Source organism: Babesia bigemina, scaffold Bbigscaff_77699 (assembly GCF_000981445.1).
Source record: "Babesia bigemina genome assembly Bbig001, scaffold Bbigscaff_77699".
In the NCBI taxonomy this organism is placed as follows: domain Eukaryota; phylum Apicomplexa; class Aconoidasida; order Piroplasmida; family Babesiidae; genus Babesia; species Babesia bigemina.
The window spans coordinates 10,475-34,315 of record NW_012237372.1 but is presented as its reverse complement, the minus strand read 5'-3'; the positions used below and the strand labels follow the sequence as shown (position 1 = coordinate 34,315).

General features: G+C 47.3%; 3 protein-coding genes across 3 annotated transcripts; all 3 read left to right on the top strand.

The window, feature by feature from the left end:
• Positions 1-866: 866 nt before the first annotated feature.
• BBBOND_0006420 (hypothetical protein, conserved) lies at positions 867-6,228 on the top strand (the record flags this gene model as incomplete). The annotated part of the gene is made up of 2 exons (XM_012915467.1): positions 867-895; positions 957-6,228. 2 exons carry the CDS (start codon positions 867-869, stop codon positions 6,226-6,228), a joined length of 5,301 nt encoding a protein of 1,766 aa, XP_012770921.1.
• A 1,230-nt stretch (positions 6,229-7,458) lies between these two features.
• Positions 7,459-12,903, top strand: BBBOND_0006410 (hypothetical protein, conserved; the record flags this gene model as incomplete). Its single annotated transcript, XM_012915466.1, has 1 exon — positions 7,459-12,903. The coding sequence occupies one exon, from the start codon at positions 7,459-7,461 to the stop codon at positions 12,901-12,903; it is 5,445 nt and encodes a 1,814-aa protein (XP_012770920.1).
• A 4,744-nt stretch (positions 12,904-17,647) lies between these two features.
• Positions 17,648-23,403, top strand: BBBOND_0006400 (hypothetical protein, conserved; the record flags this gene model as incomplete). The annotated part of the gene is made up of 2 exons (XM_012915465.1): positions 17,648-17,656; positions 17,677-23,403. The coding sequence occupies 2 exons, from the start codon at positions 17,648-17,650 to the stop codon at positions 23,401-23,403; spliced, it is 5,736 nt and encodes a 1,911-aa protein (XP_012770919.1).
• Positions 23,404-23,841: the final 438 nt, after the last annotated feature.

Sequence of the window (23,841 nt, the reverse complement as noted above, 5' to 3'; positions counted from 1 at the left end):
CATCGCCCCTTTATCCACTCTACATCGCTCCCTAATCCACTCCACATCGCTCCTTAACCCACCCTACATCGCTCCTTTATCCACTCTACATCGCTCCTTTATCCACTCCACATCGCTCCCTAACCCACTCTACATCGCTCCCTAACCCACTCTACATCGCCCCTTTATCCACTCTACATCGCTCCCTAACCCACTCTACATCGCTCCTATATCCACTCCACATCGCCCCTTTAACCACTCCACATCGCTCCTTAACCCACTCTACATCGCCCCTTAACCTCCTCTAATCGCTCCCTAACCCACTCTACATCGCCCCTTTATCCACTCTACATCGCCCCTTTATCCACTCTACATCGCCCCTTAACCCACTCTACATCGCCCCTTAACCCACTCTACATCGCCCCTTAACCCACTCTACATCGCCCCTTTACCCACTCTACATCGCCCCTTTATCCACTCTACATCGCTCCCTAATCCACTCTACATCGCTCCCTTATCCACTCTACATCGCCCCTTTACCCACTCTACATCGCCCCTTAACCCACTCTACATCGCCCCTTAACGCATTCTACATCGCCCCTTTACCCACCCTTCATCGCCCCTTTACCCACTCCACATCGCCCCTTATCCACCCTACATCGCCCCTTTATCCACTCTACATCGCCCCTTTATCCACTCTACATCGCCCCTTAACCCACTCTACATCGCCCCTTTACCCACCTTACATCGCTCCTTTACCCACTCTACATCGCCCCTTCACCTCCTCTACATCGCTCCTTAACCCACTCTACATCGCCCCTTTACCCACTCTACATCGCCCCTTTGTCCACTCTACATCCTTCGAATTATTTCGCCATATTACCGCTATGTCCTCTTTAAACCATCCTTATAACTTGTGCCTTGTCACCCTTCGCTTCCCTTCTGACTGAGTCCATCGACTGGTTGATCCAGCTTAGGTATGGGAATGGTCAAGGTGATGAAGGTCTTGACCAGTTGTCTCAAGCTTTGAATAAGTTGATTGAGGAGGCTATAGGTAACGCTAATAAGTCCCTTGATGAACGCGAATCCAAGCTTCTTTGCCGTGGAAAACCTACTGATAAACCTTCTGACTCCTCCTCTTCTGACCCCTCTGTCCAGCCCTGTTGTAAGAAGCAGGATGCTGAAATTGAAAAAGCTAAAAATGAACTTAAAACTAAACAGTCTGAATCTACGCAATCTGAAGACTCTAAAAAGAAAGAAATTGCTGCCCTAAAATCTCAAATCAAAAAAGCCGAAGATGCTAAAAATGACTGTGCTAAGACCCATTACCTCCCTGAGGAGGAGAGGCAGAAGGGATTGGAGGAAGTGAGGCAGCAGAGAGAAATTGTTGAGAAGCTTAAGAAATTTGCTGAAGAACTTGATAAAACTAATAATAATAATATTTTAACGCATTTATGTTCCGGCCTCGAAACCTTCCTCGGCTTCAACCCTGACTCCAAAGGCTACGATGGCAGTGGGATTGTCTACTCTGACCTTGACAGGCTGTGTGACGGGGTGATGGGATTTTTGAGTGGTGTGCTTGAGGGGGTGAAAAACGAAAATGAAGTGACAACTTATGATAATTACATCAGTGGAGAGGATAAAAAGCTTAAAAGTGTACTTGACACCTTAACTAAACAAATTGGCTCCGGGCGTGATGGGCTTGTGGATGCTGTCGGCGCGGTGAGGGAGTGGTTGGAGGGGTATGAAGGTGAAATGAAAACGAGAACAAAAACAGTGACTGGGCCATTAGATACAACAATTCGTGACATATATCAATCTGCGGAATATATCAAAACACTGCGTAGTCAAGAATATGATGCCGTCTCAGATAAGTTAGCAGACTGGGCTGACTCTGTCAATAGCTTAGTGACACAACCGAAATCTTCATTAGATTCACTTAGAGATTTAGATCCTAACCTAAAAAATAAGTTAGAAACCAACGTCTGCGTAATTTTTAATAGTGTTAATACATTTGTAGAATCCACGAAACTTGACTATAGCGACTTGGTGGCGGTAGCCAGTAGTGTCGATAGAGACCTTACAACGCTTGAAAGTCAGATTAGTAGCACAGTTACAGAGCAGGTCAGGGTACTTAAGGAAACGGTGACTAAGGGTATTGACGGTCTTCGTATGCTAGTAAAAGAAGAACTTGAGAGGAAGGTTAAGCTTTTGACTGACACAGTCTGGAAGTTGCACACTGTTCGACAAAACATTAAGAAGTCCGTTGATGTTATTAATGGAAAATTTGATGAAAAAGATACCTCTCCAAATACGGCCTTGGGGGCTGCCAGTTTGGCGCAAAATATTGTCACTAATGCTGCGACGCTCCGAGATGATGATCTTGGCAGTTTGTGGGCGGAAATACAGTTGGCGCTTACTGGGCTTACCGATGGGATTGCAGATAAGGAAGGTAATCAAGGTCACTTAAATGACATCGTTACTTCTGTAGGAGAGTACGCAACTAATTTCGAGGAGACATTCAAACAATCAATCAATGATGCGGTTACGGCGATTGTTGACGAAGAGCCGGTGAAACAGTATTTGTATTCGTATGTTAGCGGGAACAACCACGCAAAAAAATTCAAGGGCCGTTTTACCGCTGCCGATAATGATGCTATTCTCAAGGTATTCCTTTCAATCGTTCAAAAAAATATTAAAGCAGCACTAACTGCTATTAAAGCCAATCCAAAGCCTGGATCTCAATCCACTGTAGATGGCCATTTACAAAACGTTCATAAGTATCTTAGCAACTACGCGGAGCAAGTAATACATAAAGTTGCAGATGTAGTAGGGAAAATTCAAAGTGATTTGCAAGATGGCTACGATCTACAGATGACCGATGTATCCGAATCAGGCTATAATCCGTATCTCAAGTGGGGGGTAGAAGCCGCCCTAACTGAGTTACAGTCGCTTGCGAAAGGCGCGGAAATAGAAATTCAACGATTCAAATCAGAGATAAATATGGGAAAGTTGACAGCTGCTATCGACGGTGTTAAAGCACTAGGCGAAGAACTTAAAAAATTAGTTGAGAAACCATTGATCGAAAAAATTCAAACTAAGCTTAACAACGATGTGTCAATGCCTGCCGAAAAAATAAAGCAAGGACTTGCTTATGTTATCGACTCAGTTAATATGGAGCTCAGAAACATTAGCGCTATCCTAGAAGACAAGAAAGATAAAAACGATAAACACGACAAAAAGCTGGTCGGTGTGAAGAATCAGATTGATGAAAAGACCAACGAACTAAACCAACAAGTGACCTCTACCCTGGATGCACAAGTTAGAACATTAAAAGAAGGCACGCTAGAGAAAGCCACTAATCTCTGCCAATCCACAATCACCTCAAAAGTTACCAGCGATAGTGCCACCGCCAAGAGAAGCATTAAACAGGAGGCCCTGAGAATGTTTGCGGACACCAAAGAGAAAGAGTTGGAGGCGCTCAAAGGATTGGTCACTCAGAAATATACAGAAATTGGTGAAATTATTCAGCAAGATCTGGAAAGCGGATTGAAGGGAATGATGGGCAAAATGAAGGCGAATGATACCTATCTCGACACGCTACAAAAACAAACGGAAATACGAACAGCCACCACCCAAGTCAGAATGTATTTAGAAGAGTTGCTCCAATACGTCGAAGATCAAGTTAAAATCTCAACGGCACAACAAACGAAGAAAGACACTGTTGCATCCACCAAAATTGCTAACGTGAAAACCATGCTCGGCCTTTCGCTCGACGACCTCTCCTCCTCGAATCACTTTGATCATACATTCTCCCGTAATCTCGCTGATTTTACTAATACACTTAGCGCACTGCAGCCATCCACGTTCGCTGGTCATAATCATCCGGAGTTGCCTGATGCCATGAAAGGTGGACTTCGCAAATTGATTGGTGAACTTGGGAGGGCGTACGTCAGTAGGTACGAGGGCTCGCCGGCAATCGGTCAGTGGTTGATAAAAGACCCTAATAAGGAAAGCGCTCAAAAAGTGCAGGACTACGATCAAAATATGATTCTGACGACAAATGGGAAGAATTGCGCGAAGGTGTTTTTGACTTGCGCGACGATGCTGTTCGATCAGCTTCATCAGCTGTATTACGAGGGTGGTCATACCTTCAGAGAGTGCCGAATGCAGAGTGAAGATAACAACGCGGCGTTGAGAGATTTCTTAACACAATGTGGTTACGACGTTAAGAATCTCATAACTAAGGACGATACCGGTTGGAATGTCTCGATGAAATTAAGCAAAGGCTTCCGTAAACACAAAGAATTTAATAAGTATCCCAACGATTTTACTTCGCTGAAGGCATGCGCTGATAACTTCAGAGAACAGGGGGGCATCTTAAGTAGATTGTTCACCCACCTACACGAATACTACGAAGTATGCCACTACGGTACCATGTTCGCCACCAAGCAACCGTCGAGCGTATACCAAATGCTTCTATGGTTGTCCGGTTTTCCATACAATCCCGTCTACCAACCGTTGTCATTTAACGGATTCAGTGAGCTGTTTGAGAAGGAGGAGAACAACGCTGCTAACAGTGAGGGGGACGACATCTTGCTTGAAACCGACGACGCCAATACACTGCCTGCTCACCCGGAAGACATCACCGTTGGAGGAATATCTGGCATGCTGACGGAAGTATGCCATCAGGCTCACGACGTACTTACATCTATACTTGGCCATGGACACGCGGACGGAATATACGCGGTGGACTTCAACACTAATTCGCAAGGGTTCTCGTACCCCTCTCGCTACGGTCAATGCATTGATATGCTAGTAGACATACTGCATCGCATTTACCAGCAGCTCTACTTCGTATACTGCCAATGCTGCAACGACGAAATTTGTTCCGGGTGGCGGGGTTGTTTGTATGGCAATGCAATCGGTGGGTCAGATTGGAAGTGCAACTCAAAGCAATGCGCTGACCAAAAGTGTAACCAAAAGGTCAACCAAAACTGTGACCAACACCCTAAGTGCGGTGTAAAATCCCCATTACAGTCATACTTAGAAGATGGTTTGCCTGGCTTCTTACCGCATTCATTTAAGAAACCAGGTTGTAAATTGGAATGCACGGTGTCCAACCATCGCGGCATACCGTGTAAGACACCGATGGGATTCAATGAAATCAGCGTTATGGCATCGCATACTAAAAACGGTGAACATCTTTGGAAGGTGCTTGATGAATTTTGTGGAAAGCAGGATAGTCCACTTACGAAGCTTTGTGGTTACTTCACGTGTATTATGCAGAAACCGCCGCAATCGCTGGGTGATGTATACGCGTATTATTATAGTTATCTCGCGAATTGGACCGGCAATTATTATGGTGTCAAATCTGAGCTGTTGCATACTCAACAGGCATACACCGATGCAGTCACTGAAGCTTATTTCGGCAATGGGTATGAATCTCTTGCTCCAAGTGCATTGTGCAGTAACAGTGGGCACAAAACAGCCCATTCCGATGGCAATCTGCTGAGTATAACAAACTGTCATTCGGTCTCCCATAAGCCATGTGGTCTTTACGTGCAGCCACTGACATTGAACACCTACAGCTATTACTCATCTAAGCATAAGACCAATCACCTGTCTTGGATCGTGTACATCACGGAAACATTTTACGACCTGTTGAAGAAACTGTACGACGACTGCTGCGGAACGTGTAAGAAGCCTGGCAGCAGATGCTATGACAAATGCTGTACTAATGGATGTGAGGTAAAGAAGGCATATGCAGCAATAGAGTCAAAGAGTGAAGACAATGAGGCAAAGAAGCTTGACGACAAGAATCACAACAAAGATTGCAAGTCAATCGTCCACTGCCGCAACACGCACCCTAATCTGTATAAATACGGATTCACATTCGGCAACGCGTTGGGTCTCAGTGGCATCGGAAATAATACAGCTACGCAGAGGACGTGCAAAGATTTCTGTGAAGCGTTGAAATTGATGCTAGGAGAGAAATCTGTGCTTATTGAATTACGCAAACAAATCGATCAATTCTTGTGGGATATCAGGACGCCATTCTCGTATCTTGTATTAGCCCTCTGGCTCCTCTCTCTGTTGTACCTCCTCCACATCATGGTCATCCGCCTAGACCTGCTCCACATCAAATCGCATTTGCATAGTCCCTCATCACATCGCATAGCTGCCCAATCACTGCTCGCTGCTGGACGTGTTAACAAGCTTAACAGGGTGTTTTATCTGCAACCATAATCGTACTCACGTGTTTACTATCTACACTCACCTAGCATCACCTACTCACCTAACTTATGAATTGTGCTTTAATCTGTTGAATCACTCATTAATCGTTGTATGTGATTGTGTAATAGTTAACTAAAGTGTTGACCAACGTGCTGCCCAAAGTGTTGACCAAGGTGTTGACCAACGTGTTGACCAATGTGTTGACCAAGGTGCTGACCAATGCCAAGACCAATGTGCTGACCAACGTGTTGACCAATGCCATGACCAAGGTGCTGACCAACGTGGTGACCAACGTGGTGACCAAAGTGTTGACCAACGTGTTGACCAAGATGCTGCCCAAAGTGTTGACCAACGTGCTGACCAAAGTGCTGACCAAAGTGCTGACCTATGTGTTGACCAACGTGTTGACCAAGATGCTGCCCAAAGTGTTGACCAACGTGGTGACCAACCACCTGACCAATGCTCTGACCTGAGTGGTGACCAACGTGGTGACCAAAGTGCTGACCAATGTGCTGACAAACGTGGTGACCAAAGTGGTGACCAATGTGCTGACCAAGGTGCTGACCAAGTTGATGGTCACGGCAGCGATGACATGGTCACGGCAGCGATGACATGGGCACGGCAGCGATGACAGTGGTGACTTAAGTGGTGATGATCATCCACTCTACATCGCCCCTTAACCCACTCTACATCGCTCCCTAACCCACTCTACATCGCCCCTTTACCCACTCTACATCGCCCCTTAACCCACTCTACATCGCCCCTTAACCCACTCTACATCGCTCCTCTATCCACTCTACATCGCTCCTTTATCCACTCTACATCGCCCCTTAACCCACTCTACATCGCCCCTTTACCCACTCCACATCGCTCCCTAACCCACTCCACATCGCCCCTTTACCCACTCTACATCGCTCCCTAATCCACTCTACATCCCTCGAATCACCTCGCCATAATACCGTTATGACCTCTATAAACCATCCTAATAACTTGTGCCTTGTCACCCTTCTCTTCCCCTCTTCCACCGCTTGCCACTGCCCTTACCATGTGCCGCCTAGGGAGCTTGACATGAAATTTGACAAATTTTAAAACCTTAAAAATACCTCAAATAACAACCCTACTAACATCCTTAATAACCTTTGCACCGGCCTCGAGAAATTCCTCGGCTTCAATCCATCTTCCAAAGGCTACGACGGCCATGGCATTGTGTACTCTGACTTGGACAGGCTGTGTGACGGGGTGATGGGATTTTTGAGTGGTGTTCTCAGCAACATCCACAAGCATTTAGGGCAGCATAAAGAGACAATTACACCTGTAATTAAGATACTTGAGACCAATAAACACCTTGGTAAAAAAGGTTTTAATGATGCGATTGGAAGGGTGGTCGCAGGGGTGCGGGGGTATAATGGTAATGTAAAGTCTTCTAATGAAGCAGTGATTGAGCCCCTTCAATTACTGCTCGACTACACCAAGAAAAATGGAGGTGAGTTGATTACTAGCATTAATAATATTCAGGCTGAGAGTCATCGTCTGGATCCACAGCTGGCCGACGCCGTAAGGTCCTGCGGGGACCGGCTGAAGGAGGCCACAGAGAGGAGCAAGAGGTGCGCGGAATTTCTGGACCCCAAGGCAAATAACAACACTAAGATGAAAAAAAACATTTATGACCTTAATGATAAGTTGCGTGACAAAGTGTTGCATGTTCGTAAGCTTGTTGAGTACGAGAGCCAGCGGCTGGCCAGCGTGCATAAGCGGAAAGACGCTGAGTTGAAGGAGACGACGGAGAAGATTAAGACAAGTTTTCGCAATCTCAAGAGCTGCATCAACAAGCAGGTGGGTGACGATATAGATAAGCTTGTTAAAAGTTTAATGGTGAGGGTGCAGAAAATTTTGAAGAAGCTGAGGGAGATTAGTAGCAATTTAGAGAAGTATATCAGTGAGCTGGGAGCGTGGATAAAGGAGGCCGAGGAGTTCGCTACTGCGGCGTTGGAAAGGATTAATAAGATATTAAAACACATGGATGGGACTGCAAGTACGTATACCATGAATATAAAAACGGCGGCCGAGTCACTTGGTCGGGATGTTGAGGACCTTCACAGGGCTGGCAAAAACGTGAAAGATAATATTGCGGATTGGGTGACAAAGGGAACGGAGAAAGCAAAACAGCTGGAAGGTTGGAAGACAGCGGCGCAGAGTGTTATCAGTGAAGCTGTTAAGAAGGCGAAAGAGGTGCACGAAGCGTTGGATCATGGACAACATGATGCACTAAAACATGAACTTGGTTACAACCTCGAGGAAATACGGAAGGCAGGAGAAGCAGTTGGCGCCGCTAATAATAAGCTGCAGCAGTATGTTGGAGAGTTGGAGCATTGGAATACGGAGGCCACGGATGTAGTTGGCAAGGCGGATGCAAAATGTAGAGAATTATTTAAAAAATTGGATGACACGTATGTAACTAATCGTATGAATGGAACAAAGATAAGGCAGGAAGCTATGGAATTAGAAAGAAAAGGCAAAGCGTTATTGAACGCTTACAATAAAGCGCATACAGGTCTTGGGTCCTTAGTCAGAAATATTAAGGAGCAGGTAAATGGACTAAAAAAACACATTGTCAAAGATTTGGAGTTGTTGAAAGGTCAAGTCGAGAAGGGAATTGAAACGCATGTCAAAAAAATTATAAACGCAGTATTGGGAGCAACGGAAAAATCTAACATGCTAGAATACGATAGCGCATTAGGTCTTAAAGATTTGCAAAATGGTGTACAATTAACGGATGCATGGAAAAAAATTTTTGAGGGCCTCGACGTCAGCTTGAAACAAAATTCAATTGCGACACATATTGAAATGCTGTTGTTACAATTAAAAAGCAAGCTAGGTGGGCAATATAATTACGACACTTTGTCTGAAGTTTCAGGCCTTAAGAAAACGCTTACAAACATTATTGAAGAGTTCAAGAAAGCATCAAGTGAACCGTTCAAGGATCCTACAACAATGACACGCGAAAGTGATGAATTCATGACAGTTATGCATAACTATCATACAAACATACAAGATAAGACGCTGCTGCAAAAGATGATTGGCAACGTTAATGGCGCGCTTAAAGATTTCGAGAAACTGGAGGCTTTCAGAGATAAAGAACAAACTGCCCAAAGACTCACGAATGGCGCTATTGATGATGCTGAGAAAGCTGTTAAAATGCATGTAACTACGATTATAAGTGAGCTGAAGGAGGCCGCTTGGTTCATTGATAAGAGCAAGAACAACGGCAATACTCCTAGCGGTTACAGCGGTGACAAAAATGGTATCAAAGATTACATGGTTTTGCTAAGCAACGGTCTTGGTGATACGTCGAATTGGAGATCACACGGAACTGGTAAAGTGTCTGGCCTCCAAACGATCACTACTGCTATTCGGCAATTGCATCAAGACAGTCTGAACAGAAGCATCACAATCACCGGTGGCATCGGCAACATTGGGATTGAGCTCACCAACCTTCGAAATAACATCTTGCTCAACAGTGACAAGAAGGACGTGATCAACAGATTGGAAGATCTGCATGACGCCGGCTTTGCCAATAATGAAACCTGGCCTGATCAAGCATCCACCAAGGGCCTCGAGACCATCAAGCAAGACATCACCAACGCTCTCAGTGACATACAAACCCAGGTTACCGATAACCTGGGAATCCTCACCACCTTTGATGAGGCAGCTCTCAAACAGTTCGAAGCGGTGAAGGAGAATCTCACACAGCTCTGCGAGGCCATCAAAACTGAAGGCACATACGGCGTGGATAATCTCAGGGCATTGCTCAATACGACGATAAAGGAGAAATTGGCGCGTATTAAGAACAAACTTGGTGAGCTACAAACCTTTGATTTAAGCGCTGCAATCAGGGATGCTGAGAACTTCCTCACCAGCGCCGATCCAACAGCCCAGGCAACAATCACGTCAATCAGAGGCGTAGTAAGCTCCAACGTCGAAGAAGCCCAGAACGATCTCATCACCCAAGTCAACAAGAACTACGTCACGTCAGTGAAAGCCATTCTGCTAGAGTTCGCGGAGAAAGCCGAGAAGGAGTTGGCGCCTCTACCTAAGGAAATCACCGACGATTTGGACATCGGTTACAAGGGGTTCATGAAGAAATTTGAGAAGCACTTCGTAACGCACGAAAAGTCAATCAAGACCATCAAAGACATAAATCCTAAGCCCGTTGCGCAAGAAAAATCACCAATGAGTCAGGCGGCAGCAAAGTTCTTTGGAAGCCTAAATAGGTTTTTGCATGATCTAGAGAAGCAGCCGGACTTCAAAACGGACTATGAAAAAATTAAGCCAACACGTGACGCGCTGGCTAAGTTGTTCGGAGATCTTGTCACTTCGGAGTACTTCAATCACGAGTTTTCTCGAAATCTATCGGCGCTGAAAGTAACGCTCAGTGAATTGAAGCCTTCATTATATGGTGAAGGGAATACCCCTTCGCTTCTCAATGCTCTGAAGAACGGTTTCACGACTTCGGCAACGGAGCTCAACAATGCGTACATCTCGACCTACGACAGTGAGAGGTTTGGTGCTGAGCTCGTCGAAAAAGATAAACTAACAGCGTACGGAACCAAGTTAAGTAAGGTCTGCTTGACCGTAGTTTCGACGTCATACAATGTGTTGAACACAGTGAGGAAGTACTCCGGTACCATGTGGAGGTCTGACAAGATAAATCAATCGACACCAATCGGACACTTTCTCGGCAACAACGGATACGTCGTATCCAAGGACATACAAGACGGCCAGTTGCGGAACGGAGATGGTATGCTAGGCTGGCATGTTTACAAAAGCCTCGTTAAGAATGCCGATGGCCGTGTCTACAGACATCATGATGCTGATAAGGACAACGGTCCACTTAAAACTCTGCACAACTGCATCGAAACATATTATGAAGTCTGTCACCAGTCCACTTTCGCTTCGAAGCGACAGCCATCCTCCGTGTTCGAAATGCTGTGCTGGTTGTGTGGGTTGCCGTGCAATTCTGTATATGAAGCTTTGTTGCGTGACACGATGAGTGACTTATTCGAGGACCCGAAGAAGCAGACGACGGAGGCCGGCGAGGACCATGAGTTCACGCTAGTCACGCCAGATGCATTATGCCTGAACGCGTACCCGAGTAACATCACGTATGGCAATAGCGTAAAGGCAGTGCGCCACCTTTGTCTGAGATCCTACGATCTGCTGACTGCAATCCTCGGCACCGGAGACGCGTACTCCATGTACGCCGTCGACTTTTGCAACAACTCGCATAATTTCTATTATCCGCAGAAAGGCGACGACTGCCTACAAATGCTGCTTGACATCCTCCGTAGTTTATTGCCATCGCTCAACTTCTTGCACAGCCAGTGTAAGTTGACTGCCGAACATCGCGGTTGGTCCGACTGTTGGTACGGTAAAGGCGTACAGTCATCCAAATCGCAGTGTAATGATCACTCAACGGGCAAAGCAGCGTGCCAAGCAGATGGTCAACCAAAGTGCCAGGCAACGTGTCAACCAACGTCGCCACTTCAGTCGTATTTGTCCGATTGCCTTACCGGCCACTTGCCTCACCAGGTAAGCAGCATCGGTTGCAAGGCCAAATGTGCGACGTGTCCTAAGGGCCTCCCTGGCCAACCGTGCATTACTCCTCTGGGCTTCCGTGGCTTTTCAGGTGGTATGAAGACAGGTGAGGACCTATGCAAAGCGCTGACTAAATTCTTCGTCAATGTCCAATATTCATCGTTGCTTTGCTTGATGCCCAAACCGCCGTCTACATTACCAGAGCACTTCCAGTTTGTATCTACATTAGCGCGCGTGCTGGAGAATAGCAAAGGCGTCAACGACAGTGCAGTCAAAACAGCATTTGAAACGGCCACCAAAGAGATGTCTATCGAACTGTACAATGATACTAGTGACTTCACGAATGCACTTCGCAATGCATATCACAGCCACCGTCCAGACGGCCATAAAACATACTCAGAAGCCGACCTGTCCACGCTTTCGGTATCAACGCCATGTACGTTTGCTAGTAGCGATAAGATTCATTGCGCTCCTTATCTCAGAGCTCTATGCGACGATTCATATACCTATCTCGCCGAGAAGCATTCAGAACTGTATTTCTCATGGGCTCTCTATTTACCATTGGCATTGTACGATTGCCTGAAATCACTGCTGGACTCATTCGGCAATATTTCCTGCCGCGACTGGGGATGCAGTCGTTGTACTCATGGAACGAAATGTTCTCGCGGTAAGCACGGCATGGAGAACTGTCAGTGTCGCGGAATTGTCGAATGCCGCGGTGTAAGTAGTACTTTTTACAGTTACGGATTCACTTTTCGCGATTCGACTAAATTACACGGCGATACCAGTAAGAGTTATTGCCATCATTTTTACATACAACTGAAAAATGTACTGCAATCGACGCATTTCACAGCATTGTTCAAAGAGTGCGACGAATTCCTGTTCACCATCAGAGAGCCGTTTATATGGCTCAATGTCGCCCTCTGGTCGCTGTCCCTCTTCTACCTCATCTGCGTAATGGTTGGCAGACTGGATGTGCTCCACATACGCTCACACCTGAGGATACCGTCGTCGCACAAGATAACTGCGCAGTCATTGTTGGCTGCAGCGCAAGTCGGAAGGCTTGCCAAGATATCGTATCTACAACCGTAATTGTATTCACATTTGTAACTCACTGTAACTCACGTAACTACTCACCTACTCACCTAACCGACAAACGTAGTCTAATGTTTTGACTTACTCTAGCGGCAACCTGTGAATCAGATAGCAGCTAGATTAGGTGATGACTATACGACGATGCAACGTGATGACCTAGCACCCAGGCAAAGTGGTAAGCTAGCAACCAGGCAGAGTGCAAAGCTGGCAACCAGGCAAAGTGCTAAGCTAGCACCCAGGCAACGTGGTAAGCTAGCACCCAGGCAAAGTGGTAAGGTAGCAACCAGGCAAAGTGCTAAGCAAGCACGCAGGCAAAGTGCTAAGCTGGCACCCAGGCAACGTGTTGACCTAGCAACCAGGCAAAGTGTTAAGCTGGCAGCCAGGCAAAGTGTTAAGCTGGCACCCAGGCAAAGTGATAAGCTGGCATCAAGGCAAAGTGCGAAGCTGGCGGATGAACCGTAATTTAGTAGGTGTTGTAGCACGTTGATTGTCTGGTGAGTTGAGTTGTGCGTTGACTGTGAGAGGTGTCCGCGTTGCCCATTGAGTCAGTGTCACGTGAGGCTGGGTGATTGGTTGCTAACGTAGGCGTCCGTGAGCGCCGCGGCGGGTGACCTAAGTCGTGTGTTGCGAGTCACTGGCACGGTGGCGTAATCCGAGTTGGCCTGGTTAAATGGCATTTATATGCAGCGATGTAGCCATCGTTAATATCACATTTGGGCACCTAGCCGACACGCTCCGCCAGCATGGCGCCGATACCGCGGCTGGTAGCACGGTGCTGCTGCACTGTGGGAGTTGAGCGCACGGGGTTCGCTGCAATTTTTATGGCGTTGCGAATAATGAATAATTTAGAGTGACAGTTGGTGCCGATCACATGCGTCGCGTCAGGGCATCTGTGGTATCCCGGGCAGCGTGGGTGTCGGCGGCCTGGGCTGGGGGGATACAGGGGTGAGGGGAGGTGTTGATGAGGGGAGTGAGAGCGGCAGTGGTAGTGTTGCAGTTGGTGAGTGCTGCTTGAGTGATTGATGTTAGCTGGTTGAGGGGACTGGGAGCGGCAGTGGTAGTGTTGCTGTTGGTGAGTGCTGCTTAGGTGATTGATATGTTTGCAGGTTGAGGGGACTGGGAGCGGCAGTGGTACGTGTTGCAGTTGGTGAGTGCGTTGCTTAGTGATTGATATGTTAGCAGGCTGAGGGGAGTGTGAACGGCAGTGTTACGTGTCGCAGTTGGTGAGTGCTTGCTAGGTGATTGATATGCTTGCAGGCTGAGGGGACTGGGCGCGGCAGTGTTACGTGTTGCAGTTGGTGAGTGCGTTGCTAGGTGATTGATATGTCTGCAGGTTGAGGGGACTGGGAGCGGCAGTGGTACGTGTTGCAGTTGGTGAGTGCTGCTTGAGTGATTGATATAGTTGCAGGTTGAGGGGAGTGGGAGCGGCAGTGGTACGTGTTGCAGTTGGTGAGTGCGTTGGTTAGTGATTGATATGTTTGCAGGTTGAGGGGAGTGGAGCGGCAGTGTCACGTGTTGCAGTTGGTGAGTGCGTTGCTTGAGTGATTGATATGTTAGCAGGTTGAGGGGAGTGGGAGCGGCAGTGGTACGTGTTGCAATTGGTGAGTGCTGCTTGAGTGATTGATATGTTTGCAGGTTGAGGGGACTGGTAGCGGCAGTGGTACGTGTTGTAATTGGTGAGTGCGTTGCTAGGTGATTGATATGCTAGCAGGCTGGGGGGACTGGGAGCGGCAGTGGTAGCGTTGCAGTTGGTGAGTGCTTGCTAGGTGACTGATATGTTTGCAGGTTGAGAGGACTGGGAGCGGCAGTGGCACGTGTTGCAGTTGGTGAGTGCGTTGCTAGGTGATTGACATGTTCGCAGGTTGAGTGGAGTGGGAGCGGCAGTGGTACGTGTTGCAGTTGGTGAGTGCTGCTTGAGTGACTGATATGTTCGCAGGCTGAGGGACTGGTAGCGGCAGTGGTACGTGTTGCAGTTGGTGAGTGCGTTGCTTAGGTGATTGATGTTTGCAGGTTGAGGGGACTGGGAGGGGAAGGGGAAGATGGACGGTTATGATGGTGATGATAGAACGTGTAAATGTACAGTTAACAAATGTATACCGTATAAGAAGTGCGATTGTTGTTTCTGGTGTTGTGAGAATTGTAATCCTAGTGATTACCCTTGTACTCCATGTTACTTGCACTATGTACACAATGTTCAATTGAAATCGAATTATACTTGCGAGCCTTCTGTATGCGATATCAGATGTAAGGGCAAGGAGCCCACTTGCGAATGTCAATGTTGTTTAAATAAACGCCCCGCCGCTTCCCGTCAACTGCTTGTGTCCCCTCACACCGACGACTCATCATCATTTCCTTCCCTTCTCCTCCCCATCATCATCGTCCCGGTCGCCCTCATCATCGTCGTCGTCTGCGTCATGATCTACTTCCGCATCCGGCCGTTCCACAGGGTGCGGTATCTACTGCGCAGCTAATAACAATAACCTAACTGGCAACTGACATCTAACGTTCTAGACAAAGTAATGATTGCGTTGATCAATCAAATGAGCAGTGAGGTGACCATCTTTCCCTTCCCCCGAAACCATCGCCGCCGTCATCGTTGCCGCCATCGCCGCCGTCATCGTTGCCATCATCGTCGCCATCATCTTGCTGGACCTGTGCATCTTCCGCTTCCCGGTGGGCCGCAACATCCGCGATTTCCTCGTACGCAAGATACCCTTCTGCATCGCGTTTTACAGCTGAGATCAGCAATTTGTTGACGCAAACATCGTAATCCAAATCCCACTGATCACCTAACTGGCAACTGGCATCTAATGTGCTAGACAGTAATGATTGCGTTGATGACCAATTACATGAGCAGCGAGGTGACCAACCACCAGCCCAAACTGGTGACCAATGTGTTGACCAAAGTGCTAACCAATGTGTTGACCAAAGTGTTGACCAACGTGGTGACCAACGTGTTGACAAATGTGCTGACCAATGCCATGACCTAAGTGCTGACCTAAGTGCTGACCAATGTGCTGACCAGAGTGCTGACCAAGGTGCTGACCTATGTGCTGACCAACCACCTGACCAAGTTAGTGGACACGGCAGCGATGACATGGTTACGGCAGCGATGACATGGTTACGGCAGCGATGACATGGTTACGGCAGCGATGACATGGTTACGGCAGCGATGACATGGTCACGGCAGCGATGACATGGTTACGGCAGCGATGTCATGGTCACGGCAGCGATGACAGTTGATGGTCACGGCAGCGATGACATGGTGACCAAAGTGGTGATTATAACCCACTCTACATCGCCCCTTTATCCACTCTACATCGCTCCCTAATCCACTCCACATCGCTCCCTTATCCACTCCACATCGCTTCCTAACCCACTCTACATCGCTTCCTAACCCACTCTACATCGCTCCCTAACCCACTCTACATCGCTCCCTAACCCACTCCACATCGCCCCTTACTCCACCCTACATCGCTCCTTTATCCACTCCACATCGCTCCCTAACCCACTCTACATCGCCCCTTATCCACTCTACATCGCTCCCTAATCCACTCTACATCGCTCCCTTACCCACTCTACATCGCTCCTTAACCCACTCTACATCGCCCCTTATCCACTCTACATCGCCCCTTTACCCACTCTACATCGCTCCTTTACCCACTACACATCGCTCCTTTACCCACTACACATCGCTCCTTAATCCACTCTACATCGCTCCTTTACCCACTCCACATCGCTCCCTAACCCACTCCACATCGCCCCTTTATCCACTCCACATCGCCCCTTAACCCACTCTACATCGCCCCTTATCCACTCTACATCGCTCCTCTATCCACTGCACATCGCCCCTTTATCCACTCTACATCGCTCCCTAACCCACTCTACATCGCCCCTTTATCCACTCTACATCGCCCCTTTATCCACTCTACATCGCTCCTTTATCCACTCTACATCGCTCCTTTATCCACCCTTCATCGCCCCTTAACCCACCCTACATCGCTCCCTAACCCACTCTACATCGCCCCTTATCCACTCTACATCGCTCCCTAACCCACTCTTCATCGCTCCCTAACCCACTCTACATCGCCCCTTTATCCACTCTATATCGCTCCTTAACCCACTCCACATCGCTCCCTAACTTACTCTATATCGCTCCTTAACCCACTCCACATCGCCCCTTTATCCACTCTACATCGCTCCCTAACCCACTCTACATCGCTCCCTAACCCACCCTACATCGCTCCCTAATCCACTCTACATCGCTCCCTAACCCACTCTACATCGCCCCTTTATCCACTCTACATCGCTCCCTAACCCACTCTACATCGCCCCTTAACCCACTCTACATCGCTCCCTAACCCACTCTACATCGCCCCTTTATCCACTCTACATCGCCCCCTTATCCACTCTACATCGCTCCTTATCCACTCTACATCGCTCCTTTATCCACTCTACATCGGCCCTCTATCCACTCCACATCGCCCCTTAACCCACTCTACATCGCTCCTTTACCCACTCTACATCGCCCCTTCACCTCCTCTACATCGCTCCTTAACCCACTCTACATCGCCCCTTTACCCACTCTACATCGCCCCTTTGTCCACTCTACATCCTTCGAATTATTTCGCCATATTACCGCTATGTCCTCTTTAAACCATCCTTATAACTTGTGCCTTGTCACCCTTCGCTTCCCTTCTGACTGAGTCCATCGACTGGTTGATCCAGCTTAGGTATGGGAATGGTCAAGGTGATGAAGGTCTTGACCAGTTGTCTCAAGCTTTGAATAAGTTGATTGAGGAGGCTATAGGTAACGCTAATAAGTCCCTTGATGAACGCGAATCCAAGCTTCTTTGCCGTGGAAAACCTACTGATAAACCTTCTGACTCCTCCTCTTCTGACCCCTCTGTCCAGCCCTGTTGTAAGAAGCAGGATGCTGAAATTGAAAAAGCTAAAAATGAACTTAAAACTAAACAGTCTGAATCTACGCAATCTGAAGACTCTAAAAAGAAAGAAATTGCTGCCCTAAAATCTCAAATCAAAAAAGCCGAAGATGCTAAAAATGACTGTGCTAAGACCCATTACCTCCCTGAGGAGGAGAGGCAGAAGGGATTGGAGGAAGTGAGGCAGCAGAGAGAAATTGTTGAGAAGCTTAAGAAATTTGCTGAAGAACTTGATAAAACTAATAATAATAATATTTTAACGCATTTATGTTCCGGCCTCGAAACCTTCCTCGGCTTCAACCCTGACTCCAAAGGCTACGATGGCAGTGGGATTGTCTACTCTGACCTTGACAGGCTGTGTGACGGGGTGATGGGATTTTTGCTTAGTATAATCACTGACGTAAAAAAAGATACAAATTTAACTATTTATAATGGCAATTTACAAACAATATTAAATAGCATTGAACTCGCTAAATATAATAGAAAAACGCATTTTGATAGTAGTATTGCCTTTGTCAGTCAGGGGATTAGGGAATGGGTGAGGGGGGTGGAGGGGAAAAATAAAGCGGTAACAAGGCCATTAGAATATCTGCAATTAAGAATAAAAGGCCATTTAACGGCATCAATGGAAGACAAGCCGGTTACAGAGCAATTGGAGAACTGGCAAGGCATTGCAGGTGACTACGTTGGTGATCTATTGGACTTAGAATCGGCGTTGGATGGCATCGATGAAAACCTAAAAAATAAATTGTCACCCGGAATGGAGTTAGTAAAAATGGTAGTTGAGAATTTCGAAGCAACCGTAAATGATGAGAGCGTGAAGCGTACTGTCGGGGCGGTTAAGGCTAAGCTGGCAGACCTTCCGCAAAACGTTAACCAAGGAATTGAAAAGAATATACAGGAATTGCACGTGTCATTGAATGGTAATTTTGCCGAGATAGGTCGAAATATCAGCAGTCTCAGGCACGATAAAGATTATCACGTTGGTGCAATTAAAAGGGCCATTCGGACGGCAGAGCAGTTGGGTGAAAAATTGGTTGGTGATAAGGGAGATAATGGGTTTGAGAATTATAAGAAAGGCTTTGGTCTGAAGTTTGCGAATATAAAAACGGAGATTGAGAAGTTTACGGATAATAGCACCCCGCTGTCTGCTGAGTTTGAGAAGCTCAAGAGCGGGGTAGCCGGCTTGGAGGAGAACGTTCGCCATGGGTTGGAGAGTTTGAAGAATAAGATTGAAACACTGGCCGACACTGTACACAGCGAACCTATTAAAAATATTCTTGTTCAGAAAGCTTTTGAGAAACTTCAAAAACAGAAAAGTAGGCTGGATGCGGCGTACCTAGCAGCTTCTGGGCCATCTAATAATCTTAAGACTACATACCATCTAACGTTTAAACCAAAATTCAATACGTTAACGCGGCAGGCCACCGACGTTAGCATGGGCAACGTTAAGATTCAGCTAAGTCGGTTGGCGGAACGAATCGAAGAGCAGCTGGCGACGCTCAAGAACATCCACACGACAGTGAAGAATTCGGTGAACGCGGAGTTTAAGAATCTTAAGGATGGGAAGTTGAAGAGCCATGTTGATTTACTCTACGTTGAAATAAACAAAGTGGTAAATGCGTATGTGGAGGAGTTGAAGAATGCGTTGCAGGCGGGTGTAAATGCTGCAACGAATTATCCTAGTAACGGCTCACATGACGGATTGGATAAACTTATAGCAACATTGAAATCAAGCGGCAATCAGCTGCAAACACTAATTCAGCAAGCAAAACTGCAATCATCCAACAAAGTTGTTCATTATCTAGAAATATGTTTGAAAAGTCTCCATGAAGCTAATGCGCAATGGAAAACCCACCCACTCTCCAAATCGTCGGAACTCCTAGAATCCATGAAATCCGCAATATCTGAGCAGATCAATATGAAAATTGAAGCGGCTAAAAGTACACAGCTGGAAGATCTCCTTGAAGCTGCAGCTAAAAAGGGGACAGAAGATTATGCCGAAAACCTTCGCAAGAATATCAATGGTGAGGGAGTTGCTATGAACAACGTCGGCATCTATGGTAAAATTGATATAGAAATTAAAAGAATTAAAAATCCTTTGAATGACCAGAGCCCTGATGATTTTCAGATTCAATTCAAAGATTTCGAAGCGAAGCTCACTGAGTTACGATCATCGTCAAAGACTGCAAAATCAACGGAAGCAGATGTACAAAGCAAACTCGACGCGTTAATCGCAGCTGTTGACAACCTTAACGACTCCATATCTATGTTCGATGAAGAAGCTAGGGACCGTATCAAAGACGCCGCGGATACAGCTATTGAAGAAGCCGTGAAATGTTTCAATACACAAAGTAGCAATGATACCATTGACGTCAAGACTATTATGGAGCAGTTTGAAGAGGCGAACACGTCTCTGACTACTGCTGTTTCTTTAATAGGAAAACAGCTTGATCTGTTGAATCAACTTCCAGCATATGTCACCAGCAAAAGCGGCGAGGCTGATGAAACCATGGACAACCTGAAAGCTGAGATAACGAAAATACAAAAGGCCATTGAGCACATTATGCCACTCGTTGAATCAGCCGAAAAGGCGTTCAATAAGGTTATTGACACTCTAGAAAGCTCCGTAAGTAGTACCCGAAGCTTCGTAAAGTTTGCTCTGCCAGCTCTGCAGACTCACCTACAAAAGCAGGTAACTCAGGCATTCGCTGATTTGGAATACAACGTTCAAGAAATGTTTGACGCACAGAAAAAATCCGAATTAAAAATGGTTCAGAAGTGCGTTGGAACTCAAATTCCGATGCTTCAAAAAATTATTGATGATGATGCTAAAGCAGGCCTCAAAGGGCTCATGAAAACGTTTACCGTCATAACGACGCTACTTCACACTTCCGGTACATCTTTCGACGCTTACTCTAACAGAGTGAAGAACTTCTTCGCAAATTTCTTAGCAGCATTATCTCACCTCACCGACCTCTCCCCCGACCGCCTCACCCCCCTCGCCGACGCCCTCTCCGCCCTCCTGTCCACAATGAACACCCAACGCCACTTCCACGCCGACGTCTCCTCTCGCCTCGCCGAACTCCAATCCGCGCTCGACACCCTCACCCCCTCCTCATTCGCCGACGCCTCCCCGCTGCTCAACGTCGTCAAGGCCGGCGTCCGGGCGTTCCACGGGGAGCTCGCGAAGCAGTACGTCAGCAGGTACTCGGGGAAAACCATTGAGTGGTTGAAGAACGTTGAGGGGTCTAAGACTGGAGAAAACGAGCCTACTGGAGAAGCGTTGAAGTGCGGTAAAGTTTTTTTCAGTTGCTTGCAAATGCTCTTCGACGGTCTGCATGAGCTTCGGCAAAACTGCTCGAGTAAAGCTGCCTGGGAGCACAAAACTATTTCGCTAACCGAAGCTGCGCAACACGGTAATACAATCACCAATCCACTCGGAAGGTTTTTCCAGCGCTGCGGTTACACTGTCTGCTCAGGCCCGAACAAGCATAACGGGGAGCTGCGGAATACGGTGAAGTGCAGGGGCGGGCATATTCACAAGAAGTTGGATGCAGAAATACCAACACAAGGGACTACCAAATATAAGCTTGTCACCAAAGAAGATCTTGACGATGCCGTTTTGCATAGACAACCGCAGACAGACGACGCAGCCAGTGCAAAGCAGTATGGCATCCTGAAGCAGCTCGTCGACCACCTCCACGCTTACTACAGCGTATGTCATCTACCGCATTTCGCCGCGAGGAAATATCCGTGCACCGTATTTGACATGCTCAAGTGGCTGTGCGGCCTCACTTCCAGTACCGTCTACAACGACCTGACACTCAACGGCTTCGATGTGCTGTTTGAGAAAGACAAAAAGGAGACGGAAGCTGCAGCTACGACTGGTGACATCCCTATTATAGATGAGAAGCCCGCGTCTCTGTCGGCGTACCCGTATGACGTCACAACTCGCCAACTAAGAGATGTACTTATTGATGTCTGCCACTACTCCCAGGACGTGCTCACCTGTCTGCTTGGCAATGGTCACGCCGATGGCATCTACGCTTGTGAGTTCAATACCAACTACGACGGGTTCATGTATCCCGGTAATATGGACACGTTATTGTGTATGTTGCGTGAGATTGTAAATCGCGTGTACCTTCAGCTGCACTTCCTATTCCAACAGTGTCAGTACGGCACTTCGCTGAGCGGTTGGCTGGAATGTGAGTACGGTAGAGACGTCGGCGGCTCGTCATGGCGGTGCAATACCAACCAATGTGCTGACCAAACGTGCAAGCAAATAGCTGACCAAAAGAGGAACCAAAACTGTAAGTTACACCCTAAGTGCGGAGTAAAATCGCCACTTCAGTCGTTTTTGGAAGACGGCCTCCAGGGTTTCTTACCTCATCAAATCAAATATGAAAAAGGCAAACTGGAGTGCAACGTTAAGTCTCATGCCGGCATACAGTGTATCACGCCGATGGGCTTTGCCGACATCAGTCACGTTGCTTCCGTCACTCAAACAGGTCACCGCATCGCGGATGTGCTTGCTGGCTTCTGCGGCAATCAGATGTCTCCTCTAGCAAAGATGTGCAGTCTATTGAATTGTGCTATTCTCAGTGCGCCGAAAACACTCGGTGAGATGTTCGGGTTCTATTACGGGTTCCTCAATAGATGGGAGCAGCAGGACAAAAATCGCAAGGAGCACAGGGAAGATGCTTATAGAAATGCCGTTCAAGATGCGAACTTCGGGGATTCCAGTACAGAGTTGGACATCTCTCCACTGTTCGAGAGCACTGCGCATACAGGCACGTCAACGACTCACGTCAAAGGAGACCTGTTCATGCTTGTCAAATGCAACGGTGAGAAAGCAGCACTGGACCCCGTCGGCACGTGCGGATCATACCTCCAACCTCTCTGCGGAGACATTTGTAACATGTATTCAAAGGAACACGCTGACAAATATCTGTCGTGGATTGTATACCTGACGGAGACGTTCTATGATCTGCTCTCTAAACTGCTTGACGATTGCAAGAGCAGGTGTGGCTCACCAAAGTCCAGATGTCAGCAGCAGACGTGCGTTAAGAATTGCCGTGCCGTTGTTTCTACCACTGAAAGCCCAGCTCTCAATCACGATGAGGCCTGCAAATCAATAGTACAATGCCAATCATCGCTTCCCAACTTATTCAAATATGGCTTCTATTATGGAAGTGCATCGGATCTCAGCGGATCGTATAACAATGCGACGAAACGATCCTGCAAAGATCTCTGCAAGGCCCTAGAAAGGGTACTCAACAAAGAAGAAAACCGCGGGCACGTACTTGCCGATTTGGTTTTTAAAAAACTTCCGGATTTCCTATTCACCATCAGGCAGCCCTTCATCTGGCTCAATGTCGCACTCTGGTCGCTGTCCCTCTTCTACCTCATCTGCGTAATGGTTGGCAGACTGGATGTGCTCCACATTAGGTCACACCTGAGGGTACCGTCGTCGCACAAGATAACGGCGCAGTCATTGTTGGCGGCGGCGCAAGTCGGAAGGCTTGCCAAGATATCGTACCTGCAACCGTGATCATCGTCACATTTGTAATTCACACAACTCACGTAACAACTCACCTACTCACTTAGCTGACAAACGTAGTCTAATGTCTCGAATTACTCTAGCGGCAACCTGTGAACTAAATGGCACTTGGATTAGGTTATGACTAAACGACGAAGCAACGTGCTAAGCTAGCACTCAGGCTAAGTGGTAAGCTAGCACCCAGGCAAAGTGGTAAGTTGGCACACAGGCAAAGTGCTAAGCTAGCACCCAGGCAAAGTGCTAAGCAAGCAACCAGGCAAAGTGCTAAGCAAGCACACAAGCTAAGTGCTAAGGTAGCAACAAGGCAAAGTGCTAAGCTGGCACCCAGGCAAAGTGTTAAGCAAGCATCCAGGCAAAGTGGTAAGCTGGCAACCAGGCTAAGTGGTAAGCTAGCACTCAGGCAAAGTGCTGAGCTAGTAACCAGGTTAA